Source organism: Pongo abelii, chromosome 6, assembly GCF_028885655.2.
Source record: "Pongo abelii isolate AG06213 chromosome 6, NHGRI_mPonAbe1-v2.0_pri, whole genome shotgun sequence".
Taxonomy (NCBI): domain Eukaryota; kingdom Metazoa; phylum Chordata; class Mammalia; order Primates; family Hominidae; genus Pongo; species Pongo abelii.
In genome coordinates, this window is record NC_071991.2 from 39,451,088 (window position 1) to 39,464,840 (window position 13,753).

Here is a 13,753-nt window from a genome sequence, read left to right on the forward strand (position 1 = left end):
GCCCCGACCAGGCAGCATGCCCTGCCCCTCGCTCCTAGAACCTGGTGCATGAAACAGCAGCAGGGCAGGGACCAAGCATCCACCTGACGCCCGCCCAATCCACTTCGGCACCAAGAAGCCAAACCACTAATGAAAACAGGACTGAGAAAGAGGCTTTCCCTGCCGTCCACGTGACAGGCCTTTGTGAGATGTGGGAATCCGAGCTCCACCCTCCATAATCACCAGTCAGGCTCGACCTGGGCTCAGAGAGCAAGCTTTCCATGCTGTGACTGATCAAATTGCAATCGCGTTTTCCTTGAAGTTCTGTCTAACTCATCTGTAAAACCATCTGGGCTTGCTGTTTACTTTTTGATGAGCTTGTAAATTACTGAATCAATCTTTTTAATAATTATAGGATTTTTCAGGCTTTCTTTTTCTTTGCGGATCATCTTTAGTAACTCACACTTTTTCTGGAAATTTGGCCATTTTGTCTCTCTTCAAATATACTGGCATAAAATTATTCTCAGCATTTCCCTATTATCTATTTTTAATCCCTGCTTTATCTGCAGCCTTTCTAATCCCTCATGCTCCTTATTTGTGTCTGCTCTTTTTCTTCTTGATCAGTCTCTCTAATGCTTTTCTATTTCAAAGAACCAACTTTTGACATTTTTGTTCAGAAACAGAAAAAGCCCTGTTAAAAGAACCTTCACACCCCTTTGGAGCATTTTAGCTCAGTTATTTGTAAGCCTAAAACGTCCGCGTGAGCATTTTTTAGCTGAGGAGGTCTGTGGCCACGAAAGGAGGAAACAGCCATGTGGTTCCCTTGGAAGATCCCGGGCTCACCCTGGCTCTGCCACTGGTGACTCTGTTATTCGCTCTGTTATCTTTCCTGGGTTATTTAAATTTTCAGAGCCCCAGTTCTCAGATTTATTAAGCAGAATGAAGTCCTTACATTCCTAACCATGATACAGAGGGCTGAAATTAATTTTAAAGAGATCTGACAACTCAGAAAGAACATCTTAGTACCTCAACCTTCTTCTATTCCGCCCAGACCCTGCAGGCAAGGACAGATGAAGGGCAGGGGCCCAGCGTGACCCTTTGTTCTGTTTCTTTGTTTTGCTGTGTTGAGAGGAGGGGTCATTTTAGCTCATTCAAATCCCCCCAAAGGAATCAGCCTCAGGCACACTGACAATTCAGGTAAACCTTTCCTAAGTACAGCAGAGAACTTTCCAGACAGACAGGAAGTAGTCCAATGAAACAGCCCCCCATCCCCACCCCACCCTTCTCCTCCAGAGCCTCTTGTTCTATGGGCTGCCCTAAGAAGGTGGAGGGAAGGAGAGTGACAGCTACTGTAATATTTCCCCTCGTAAGAATGTTGGCAGAAGCCTCGCCCCTTGAGACTGGCACCTGCCTCGGCAGGAGCAGACCAGACCCTTAAAGCCTCAAAGATTCTGCAGGGCAACCGCAGGGCTATTGACACTAAACAGTACAGGAGGGGAAGGAGAAAGCTCCTAGTGTCTGTATCTGTTGTCACCTTCTTCATGGGTTGCTGCAAAAGTTAGCAGTAAGTAGGCACAGAGCACCTAGGGATGCATCCTGGCTGGTAAAAGCCAACACTGGCATCATAAGTCAGGAAATTGAGAGGTGCTTCCCAGGGCTTAAGATGAAGCACACCCTACTACTGGTGTCAAAACATAACTTATCAAACTGGGCAAGAACGATCTGGCATTGGGAAACAGAGGCATCCAATGCATAAACAGAGTGGAGAAGAGCGTGAAAGCCGGTGGCCTCCACCCCTGGCACTGCCAGGAGGCTTGGAGCAAGGGCACTGCTGCTGCAGCCATCTCCATCTGTTCCATCAGTTCCCATCCTGGAACAAAACTGGTTCAGCTGGGACAGGATAAGGAGTTTTAATGTTGGGAGTTTGCATTTCAGAACAGCGGTCCCCTGCTGTGCTCTCCTGCAAACCCAGGCAGTCAGTGGGGGCCATAAAGTGCAGAACTGTCCACACTGGGAGGTGTTTTCTGAGCCTCCTGAGCCAAACTCCTATTTTGTAAACTGAGCACAATGCTCTCCCTACTCACAAAGCCGCTGACCACAGTGCCTCTGAGTTATGCATTCATCCCCCAGGAAGAAACAAAAAGAAAACCACCGCCAAACTCCCCAGCGTGTCTGCTCCCCTGCCACCACGCACTTACCTGTGCACTGACCCTCAAAACGTGTTCATGATGTCTCTTTCCTGCTAGGCTCAGGAGCTCCCCTCTGTGAGCACAGAAACACAAGAGCCAGCCCTGCCCCCCTCTCCACCGGTCAAGCCATCTCCTTCCAGCTGAGGTCACAGGACATGAAATGATTTCCCTCAAAGCATTGTGCATGGGAGCGTAAGGCTCGGAGTCTGCCCACAGGCCTCCCCTCAACTTGACCTCACTCAGCCCCCATCTTCCAGTCCCTCTGGACGTGCCCTGCATTCCACCACCTCCTACCAGTGATGCCCACATCGGCTCCCAGGACCAGGGTGCATTGACCCAGAATCCCTCTCAGGACTGAGTTGTGTCCCCCCCCAGATCCCATCCCCAAACCAAGGTGTGTCCCCCAGATCCCCTCTTAGGACCAGGGTACATCCATCCACCCAGAAGCCCTCCCAGACCGGGGTGTGTCCACACCCAGATCCTCTCCCAGGACCAGGTGTGTCTCCCTGGATCCCCCCACAGAATCAGGTCACATCCTCCCATATCCCCTCTCAGAACCTCAGTGCATCCCCCAATCCTCTCCCATCACCCGTTGTGTTGCCTGGACGGTCCAAGTCGCTGGAGAAGGCTCTGGGAACAGGTGCTGAATGGAAATGTGTCATGAATGGAATTAAAACATGAAAGGCAGATGCTCATGACTAGCCACATGGTAAGGCTCCCTCACCTGTCATTCAGGAGACTGGTGTTTCATGCTGACACACGTGAGGCCTGGGCAGGGCTGCCATGGCCACCTCCAGGCTCTCTGGATGGCCAGGCAGTCTCCAGGCAGATGCTGAGGGGCAAAGTGCCTCTGTAGGTGAGAGACCCAAGAGCTGGCAGGGCCCTGTTGGGCCGCAAGTGCTCCCCTCTGCCATCCCAAAGAGACAAGGCTCCCTGCACTGACATCGGGCAGCAGGTGGCCAGGAGGAACCTGAGTGCTGATTACCAGCCCATCTAGGCAGACAGTTATTGTGAGATACAACCCTGCAGGCTCAAAGGGAATCAACAGAAAAAATACAGCAAAAGTCAGGACAGCTGAGGTCTGAGGATACACTTAGTAAAGTCAGGGAAGGCATGTCCTCAATCAGCGCTCATGTGTCAAAACATCAGCTCAGCTATGAAGCAACAGAGGAAATCATGAAAGAAAATGATCCTTCCATTTGAAAATATAAAAGATTGAATTTTACACAAGGAAAAGCAAAGCTAGAGAAACAGACCTGGGGAAATGTGGGGATGAGGCATCAGTGTCTCTGTTATACAGTGAGAAGTTCACCCGACTGCCAGGAAAGTCAGAATATAACAGGACAGAGGGTTGGAGCGTACTAGTCACAAAGAAATACAGAAGGTGAACAAGCACGAAGGAGTCGCCACCGTCAGCCTTAGTAAACAGAAAGGGGCAGGGAAAACAGGAGGTGCCAAGTCCTCACAGAGAGAGAGGGAGGCAGGGAGGGAGAAAGGTGGAAACCAATAGGCAGAAGGAGAGGGAGAAGGGGAGAAAGACAGGGACTGCAGAGCAGCTTATCAGAACCCCGACCCCCTTGGGCCCCACCCCGGGGGCTTTCCCACCTACAGGGCTGGGTGAGGCCTGGTAATCTGCATTTCTGACAGGCTCCCCACTGCTGCTGATGCAGTGGTTGGCCTGGGCTGCTATAGAGAGCAGAGTGTAAGCAGACATCACTTATAAAGATGTAAAAGAGCACAAGTTTGGGAAAATACCTCAGAAACTTGGGAGAGAAATGACATATTTACACTGCTAAAAATGTTCCTCGGTGAATACTTCATATGCGTGAAAAAAAAACTCTTTTAGAACGTGGTATCTAAATGTCAGACACTGAGAACACTGCAGAACATGCATTAAGGGGAAGAATAAGCAGATGTTTTAAATCACATTTATCACACCAGTAGCTATGTCTGTGCAAAATGGTAAGCAAAAAGACAAAAAACAAAATTATATGTACACCAAAATGACAATCACGTGGGGAAAAATACACATAAAGACAAAATCTGAACAATAAATAGCATTTGGCTGGGTTAACTAGATTGGGTGACATTTTGAAAATGTCCTGCTTAAGAACATCCACTCCGCAGTTAGAACTTGGACACATTTCTGAGCCTTCCTGAGTGTGGACTGCCTCCTCCATAGGGCTGAGGAAAAAATCCCTTGCTCACAGAGCTGCTGTAAAACCCAGTGAAATGCTGCACATCAAGCAGCAAAGGCTAGACTAGACAATACTGGGAGGAAAGAGAGTCCTTAGGAGAAACAGCAAGTGTCAGAAAATAAATGAAAAAAGACCAACACAGAAGTAGGAAAGGAAGGTATGGAAAAGGAGATGGGAAGGAGATAAAAGAGGAAAGAAAAGGAAATGCACACAAGCAGGGCCCATGAAAAGAGCCTTTGCCTTCTCCACTACAGAGGATGTAGTTAAGGGAAGAACAGGGCTTCCAAAGATTCATTTCTGGGATCTTATGGAGGTAACAAAATAAGGCTATACGCCTCCCAGAAAGCACAAAGGAGATATCTCTCCCAGTGTTACTGACTCTGGTCTAAGAGAAAATGCTCAGGGTTCAGCCTCGAAAGATGCTCAATTTATACACACACTGACACATTCATGCACACACATAGACAACACATCAACACATGGGCATACACACATATACACATATCCCTGCATATCACAGACATATACACACAGACATACAGGCATGCCCACACAGACACACACATCTACATGAATACAAAGCCACACACACATGCAACCACACAGATGTATAGATAGGCACACACATGCACACATACACATGAGCACAAGCATTCACAGACACACATGCACACATGTACAGAGGCAAAGGCAAATGTGCACATATCCACACATGCATCTCCCCAGGGATGCACATGTACATATACACAGACACATACCACTGCCCACATATCATCCACATGGACACGCCCTCCTACGTGTTCACATAGATGGCAACGCACACACCACCTAAATATACATATGTGATCTATTTCTCAACTATATCCTACTTTTATTGTAACTATTAGGGATCATAACAATGTCTATACATGAAATGTGTTTGTGAGTTTTTACATTTATATTTGGTATAATACCTTGTATTCATACAGTTGAGAAAGAGATCCCATATGTCAGCTACAGGCCTGAGACATCAGCAGTTTGGTGTCGCAGAGGCCTGTAAGGCCCAAGGCTGGGGAAGAGTCTAGATCCTTCCAGTGAAGGCACCTGGAATGTGCCAGGCTTATCCTAAGCACTCCCAGATGGTCCTTCCCAAGCCCACATGCTGGGCACAGGCCCCAGGCAGCAGATAGGGAGCCCAGAAGATGGGTCACAGAGGGTGGTGGGAACCTAGGCATGGCTCCTTCCAAGCCACTGCTCTTTCCCTCGTGGCTATTTCATCCTGAAAATGGGGTGACGTCGGCCACTGGAGGAACCCCAAGGGCTGTGGGTGCTGTATCATGACCACCGTGACCCCTCTACAACTCCCAGCACAAGGGCATCTCTGCCTTCCAGAAGTGCCAGTGTGCTCTGGGGTCGGCCACACTGAGCCTCAGGGCCACCTGCACGGTCACATTCACCCAAGGCCCAGCCAGGACCTGCCTTGCCCTCCCTGGGCAGCTGACCTATTCCAGCTGCAACCGGAAGTCTGTGCGCCCAAATGCTGTCCCCAGAGCAGCCCCATCTCAGCACTATTCCATGGGCAGCAAACCCAGCCTGCCTGTCCATTTGCTAACTATAAAACCTCAAGGCATCTCCTCCACAGCCTCAAATACCAACATGTACCACTGGGAATTGTGGCCCATGTCACCATGAGGTAAACTGAGGCTCAGGAAGGCAGCTTCCTCCACCTCCCCAGCCCCACAGTCAACCCCTCTAGGCTGACTGGCCCAAGCCACTGACCTGCTTCTCGTTCTCATCCTCCAGCCTCAGTCGGTCCTCGATGCAGCTCCGGGCCTGCAGGAACGCCTTCCTCTGCGAACGCTCAGTCAGAATCCGCACAAAGACCCCATACATGTTCACACCGACGAAGAGCAAGGCATTGGCGCCAAGCTGCAGGGACAGAAGGAGGCAACATGTGGAGCCTGACATCCCACACACACGAAGAGGGCCCAGGCCACCCGGAGAACATAGCAAGAACTTTCCAAAAGCCACGCCGCCCGGGCCAAACCCACAGCGCAGGGCCAGGGACACAGGGAGTCAGCTAGGCAGGAGCTCATCCTCACCCTGTCCGGGTGGCCATGAGACAGCATGTCAGGAGACGAGGAGTAACCAGGCCTAGTGTCAAGGCCAAATTGTGTCCCCCAAAATGCATAAAGTCCTAACCCCCAGGACCTTGGGATGTGACTAATTGAAAACAGGGTCTTTACAGAGGCAATTAAGTTAAAATGAGGCCATCAGGGTGGACACTAATCCAATCTGCCTGGTGTCCTTATAAGAAGGGAGATGAGGACACAGACACAGGCAGCGGGAAGACTCTGTGAGGGCACAGAGAGAAGACGGCTGTCTGTAGCCCAGGAACGAGGTCTTGGGAGAGCCCAGCCCTGCCCACAGCTTCATCTTGGACTTCTGGCCTCCAGACTGTGAGATTCTCCATTTCTGTTATTTAAGGTACCCAGTCTGTGGTGCTTTGTTATAGCAGCTTCAGAAAACCAAGACCCCTGGAGAATACATATGTGTAGAGTGGCTGTTCCCACAAAGCCTGCACAAACTCCTCTGGAAAGATTCAGGAAAGGTGAGTTCACCAAAAAAAAAAAAAAAACAGCCCAGATGTTGATTTGGGGACACAATGAGCACCAGCACAAGATGGGGAAACGCAGTGTCCAGAGCCCAGTCTCTGCACACTCCTTTAGTCCTGTCCCCACTTCAGCTTCAACAGATGAGACACAAAGAAGGGGCCAGCCTGAGAAGGAGCCAGCGCTAGCAGTACACCCACACTCCAGGCTCAGGACCAGGCTCCGACCCAGGCATCAGGCACCTGGCACCAGCCTGACCCAGGGTTCCCCTCCACAATCACTTCCCGCTCCCCACTGCCTGCCACCGGTCTCCTCATCTGATCTGTCTCTACATCTTGCAGACCACTGGGTCTGGACACAGGCAACTCTGACGAGCCATGCAGGGCCACAGCATGTCCTGCCAGAGGCCCTGAAGAGGGGCTGCAGTTTGTAAGTATTGTATGAAACGGGTGTCCCTTGGTCGCTCGCAAAATTGGAGTATTTCTATGTCTGATTAAGCCCAGGCATTTCTACCTGTCTCCCAGGGAGCAGAAACCTGCAGGCTCCAGCTGTCACTGCTCCACATGGATTAACCACAAACACCCCCACATGTGAATGTGTGCTGCACACTATGAAACAGAACTAAAATCAAAAACAAACTCACACAGTAGTGTGGGGAGCAGCTGCCACCTGACGGGGGCCAAGAGAGTCCAGGAAGTAGACCCATGAGACGGGAGAGATAGGTGTCACCCTGATCGGGCCAAGCTACAGGCAGCAGGATGGGAGCCCCCAGACGGCTCTAGGAGGGATGCTGGGGCTGAGGAGCAGGTGGGAGAGCTGAGACTGACCAGGGGCAGGGGCCACAGGGAGGGGAGAGGACAGATTTGGAGCACCTTCAAACCTGAGGTGTATGACATAGCCTCAAAGGCACATCCATCAGGAGGCTGGAAAACAAACCTAGGACCAATGGTCACATGCAGTCTGGAAACAACATCAGAGCCACTCTCAAAGAGGTGACACAGAGGGAGGACAAGGAACACGAATCTGCAGGGCCCGAGCTGACAGCCATCCTCTGCCTGACACCTCCACGGGGGACCTGACCCTCACCCAGCACAGCTCCCCACACACATCAGACACACCCCCACCTGACCCTGTGGGGCTGACGACATTAAACACCACACATTGGCAAAGGCACAGGCAGGAGGTTGCCCCTGCTGGACAGCACCACCCTGACCACACCCTCTGCAGGCCAGACACGGGATGGCTGTCACCTATGAGGGGTCAGAGAAGGCAGCAAGACATCCAATAGGATGGTCTCTCCCAGACCCTGAGCATCAAGAAGGTGACCTTGAAATCTCCACTATGACCCTGAAGATCTCCACGGGACCTGAACACGGCCATTTAGCTTCCCTCTTGGTGCATTTGACAGAGCTGTCATCATGGTGTGGATACCACTCAGATCTGGCTTTTTCCACAAACAAAACGCAGAGCATGTTAGGGTGTGTTCAGTGCTCAGAATCACCGAACATCATGGATGTCTGGAAAGAGTCAGGGCCAGAGCAGGGAGCTGGAAGACCCAGGGGCCATCGGACACATGGGGCGCTGGAGCTGCCAGAGCTAAGCCAGCGAGGCGTGCAGAGGAGCCTGCACAGGAGGCCACCACTCACTTTCTAAAGGAAGTGAAAGGCAGGTGGACCCCAGCCCTTAAAACAAAAACGATAATTAGGAACAACAAAACCTCCCTTGGAGATTTTCCACATCTTAGCTTCCTTTCTCCCCTGGTTTCCTCCTGGAACACAATGGGCTTAGATTACAAGTGTATGACAAGAAGACCATGGGGGATGGGGACATAGCACAGCTGGCGGGTCAGTTGTCAAGATGACCAACCCTCCCCATGTGCATCAGAGCTGTTCCGTGTGGGGTAGCAGCCCGTGGAGGCTGGGGGGAATGGTGGCCAGTCCCCCTCATCTCTGCACTACATGGAGGTGCCCCTGCAAGCCCTCCCAGGGCCCAGGGAACCCTTTCTCAGAGGGAATCAGCCACTCCTCTCTTTTCGTTAGCTTGCCTCCCCATTTCTGTTAACTACAATCTGCCGGCACTAGAATGGGAACCATCACTACCTGCCCTTGGGATATCTGAAGGGCACTGTCACCAGTGAAACCAACACTCCCACTGGAAGCTTCAGACCCCCATGGCCCCTGGAAAGGAAAAGCGCCGTCAAACAACCCAGTCCTCTAGGAGCTGGGCACTGCCTCCCTTCAAAAAAAAAACCCCACGGAGGAGGGTGGTTGAGAAGGGATTGCTGCAGAAAGGACACTTCAATAGGGCTGGGTGTCGTCTGCCAAGTGCCCCACACCTGCCCATGAGCACAGGGCTCACCGCCGAGACACCCACGCCCCTGCATTTTCCCAGATGAGCATCCTCAACCACCAAATGCATCCACTGTGTTGGAATTGAGAGTTCCAAACCTGTCCCCAAGGTCTGGAACTCTCGATTCTCTCCATGAAGCTCTCTGAACTCACGGCTAGAGGGGCATTTAGATCCAAAAGATGCATGTCCCAGGGGCAAGGCAATGTAATGTGGCTTAGCACATGTCACAATGACAAGAAAAGCAGGCTCGGGTCACCACGAGTTACTCAGAGATGAGGGCTCCAGGGGCTGCAGGGGCCTGGGGGAGAGGCGGCCTCCCCACCATAGTCCGCTGGCCACTCCTGCGGCAGGGGATCCAACCCTGGCCCGGCCCAGGCCATCTGCACACCACCACCACGCTCCCTGACCACGTGGTGGCCCAGAGCCACATGCTGCCCACACCAGCCAGGCCCTGGGTGGTACCAGGTTGCTGGTCTCCCAGTATGGACACCCTCTCGGGCCCTCATCCCAGCAAGGGCTGTGCTGGGCTGCGAGCGAGGACAGGAGTCCAGGTGTCCTCACCAGGGTCAGACCCTGCCCTAGCCCTGCCTTCTGCCTGCACCATCACTGTGCCTCAGTCTCTCCATCCACCAGATAGGCAGATTGGTGGCAATTGTAGTACCTACCAAATGAGCTTATCAAGGAGACCTAAGGAGAAACCCAACAAAGGACACTGCGTGGGACACAGGTTAGACTCTGAGGCATCAGGGTGAGCCTGGAGCACCATGCAGTGCCAGAAAGTAAGGAAAGTGTTACACACACACACATATGCAATGATGGGGGTGTGTCAAAGGACACAGCAGCCAACTGAAAAAGCCCCCAAAGGCCAAAGAGCCAGCACCTGGAAACACGCTGAAGAAATCTTCATGGGCCAGATTAACTCAGCCAGACAGCTGGGAAGAGAAGGGCTTCCCAGGGAGTCTGCTGGACTGAGCACCAGCATGCTCAGAAAAGGCAACCAGGAGGAGCAGGACCTGTCTGCAGGCCCTGGGGCATCTCTACTTGACTGTGCACCACCTGAAAACATCACCAGGGCCAGCTCCTCACTATGGGAGGCAGGTTAGACTCTGAGGCACCAGGATGAACTCGTGTTTGGCTTAATTCACAGACGGGTACATATGTAAACGTTTATAGAAATGTGTGTGCACATATATGTTCTAGCTCTGCCTAATGAGAGAAAACTAGAAGCAATAGCTCCCCAGGAGCAACGAGGACACGAGGAGGCTAGGTAATGGTCTTTAATAAAATTCTCCAATAAAAGGAACTGGGGCTCCCTGGAGAAATGACTGATTCTTGGGCTCAGGCAGAGAAAATATTTGCTAATCAAGCAAATATTTCTTTCTGGCCTGGAGCACCTTGCAAGGCCAGAAAGTAAAGCAAGTGTCTCACACACACACATACACACAAATGATGGGGAGGGGGTATGTCAAAGGACACAGGAGCCAACTGAAAGAGCTCCCAATGGCCAAAGTTGGAACAATTTCAGCTACACAAAGCAGTACTGAATTGTAACCCAAAGTATAAAATAAACATCAGTACTAATATAAATCAATGATTAAATAAAAAATAAATGAAGGATAACAGACGAATAGGCAAAAATTTGGAGCATTCCAAATCATTTATAGCTACTCCACCTTCAAGAAGGTAAACTCCCCACTCCTTCAGTATGGGCTCAGTACAGTAACTTCCTTCGGAAAAGCATAAAATGGAAAAGGAAGAGTAAAGAGAAAACAGAAAACCTTTACGGAGGAGAAACCTGCCAATACCACCTTAGCCAGCTGGTAACTGCCGGCAATGGCCATGATGAGTCCTGTTGACAGATGTGCCCTGACTCCTCTGAGGCCTCCTGCTGAAAACCAACACCCCAGTCTAACCATGAGAAAATCATCAGACACTGGAGGGTCACTGGACTAGCATCCCTCATGCTAGACACCACTCGTGGTCACTAGACTAGCACCCTGGAGGAGCCCTGGGCCCCTCCCCCAACCCAAAACGTCCCATAGTCCTTTGAGAAAGTATCCCAATTTGACATCATCATCCCACATCCCCAGGTACCTGTCCTTCCTCCCCTCCAGAGACAGGTGCCACTGCCCAAGCCAAACCTGCAAGTCCTCTGACCTTCTCTCTCTGTCCTTCTCAAGCCTTCATCAGGCCCTGCCCCTGACAGCCCTATGCCACCAACTTCTCTCTAATCCCACTGCCTGACACAACCCACAATCAGGCTGTAGTCAAAGTCCCCGTGAGGCAGACCCTCCCATCATCCCAGATTCTGGATGGAGCGCCACCTCCCTGGCACACAAGAGACCCGCTGAGCCCTGGACTCATCTCTGACCTGTCACGCCATGCACATACATGGGAGCACACGCCCCGGCCATGCCACAGCTCTGGGCAGAGCATGCTCTCAGACCCACAACCCTCACTGCAACCTCGGCCCAGAGGGTTTTCCCTCCTTTTACGGAGCAGCCTCCTGATCCCTGGACTGGTCTGGGTGGTCCCTTCTTACCCCAGGGTCACTCCTATTGGGTATGAAAACCTCCCCATTGAATTTGCTCCCATTTTCAACATGCCATCACCCGGGCTGCCCCAGCACAGTCTCTCAGCCTGGGTGGCATTCAGACTATCCATGGGGACAGGAGAACCACTGCAGGACAGTCCTCCAAACCAGCCTCTCCTGAGCAGAGCAAGAGTGCAGGCACAGGTGGGGGGCCTGCTGGAGGGAGTGCTTTCTCATATGAACCAACAGCACTTGGGCCACAGGCCAGCAAAGAAGCTGACTCCACACAACTGCTCCCCGCACAGCACTGGGCATGTTCTCATTGGTAAATTCCCAGACTGTGATCAGCCTGCCATCTCCCAGGTGTCTGGATGGTGGGGTGGTCCCTCTGTCCCCCTCCCTGACTCAGCCCCCAGTGGACACCACTCAGTCACTCCACAGTGCTCACCAGCGGCTGAGTGCTGGTGTGACGTCATTCTCTTTAAACCGTGGCTGCTTCTTCAGTGTCTCATACAAGCAGGTTTTTAAATTAACGTAATTGCTTGTTAGCTTCTGGTGTTTGAATTAATAAAAGCGTTTTAGAATTAGCATCGTTTGAAACAGGGCCGGCAGAATGCTGATAATTGTTGGAGCCAGTGATGGGTACTCAAGAAATCACTGTGCTGGTCTCTCTACTTTTGTGTATATTTGAATTTTCCATAATAAAAATAAAATAACACAATTTTTTAAAAAATAATTTGACAGGCTCTCCCTGAGCTCCCGTCATCAGGTTTCTAATGTGTGAAGCTATATTCAACAGACCCGGGAAAGGATTCTCACGGGGACCTGGAGAAGCAGCCATCTTTGGTGCTTCCTGTGTAACCACTGGCATCTCAGTTCCAAGGGGGTGTTAGGGCCGCATGCAGCCTGTTCCTCCATGGTGCCCCTCTCCAAGCCAGCCCAGCCTCTCCTCCCAGGTCATGCACACTCACGAGGTCAGCTTAGGAGGGAGAAAGGAAAAAGCATTGGTAGAATCTGACATAAGGACACCAGCAGGAAAGTGAAGAACAAGGCAGGGAAGTCAGGAAGACAGATGCAAGCCCCCAGGTGGTAGAGCACCCTGGGGACAGCTCCCATCAAAGACAGTCCGCTCCCCACGTGTCTCAACACATCCCTGCCCAGAAGATCAATGAATGACACGGTGACCATCTGAGCCTCCCAGAGAGGGTAACGCCAGAACCTCAGAACAGCGCCACTTCCAGCTTGTCCACCCCCACCCACCCACAGCACCTGTGACACCAACCAAAAGGAGCCACACCATCAGCTGAGCTCTCAGGCACTGCCCATTTCTGACCCTTGAACAAACTGAAGCCAAGGCGCTTAGCATAAAAGATGTGCCCACCTGGGCCAGGTGTGGTGGCTCACACTGTAATCCCAGCACTTTGGGAGGCTGAGGTGGGTGGATCACCCGAGGTCAGGAGTTCAAGACCAGCCTGACCAACATGGAGAAACCCCATCTCTACTAAAAATACAAAATTAGACCGGCGTGGTGGCGCATGCCTGTAATCCCAGCTACTCAGGAGGCTAGGCCAAGGAAGGAGAATCGCTTGAACCCAGGAGGCAGAGGTTGCAGTGAGATGAGATCGCGCCATTGCACTGCAGCCTGAGTAACAAGAGCAAAACTTCATCTCAAAAAAAAAAAAAAAAAAAGATGTACCCACCCAACAGGACCCTGCCAGTGACGAGATCCCACCCAGCACCAGGACATGATCAGTGCTCATGAAACATCTGTGATGTCTGCAGTACAGATTTTTAAAAATTAACTATCAGAGATATTTCAAAATCTTTAGGCTAAGCCAATGTTTCCTAAACTGTGTTCCCTCAGTTAATCACTGACACTGCAGGGCAGGTAGGGTTTGAGAAAACAGCTGTCAC

The 13,753-nt window shown here is 51.4% G+C and overlaps 1 protein-coding gene across 1 annotated transcript in view; it reads right to left on the reverse strand.

The window, feature by feature from the left end:
* ADCY1 (adenylate cyclase 1) overlaps positions 1–13,753 on the reverse strand; it is a 144,956-nt gene that overhangs the window by 120,552 nt on the left and 10,651 nt on the right. Inside the window, exon 2 of the mRNA XM_024250323.3 lies at positions 6,125–6,274. Coding sequence (XP_024106091.1) covers positions 6,125–6,274 — 150 coding nt within the window. The remainder of the gene's footprint in view (positions 1–6,124; positions 6,275–13,753) is intronic.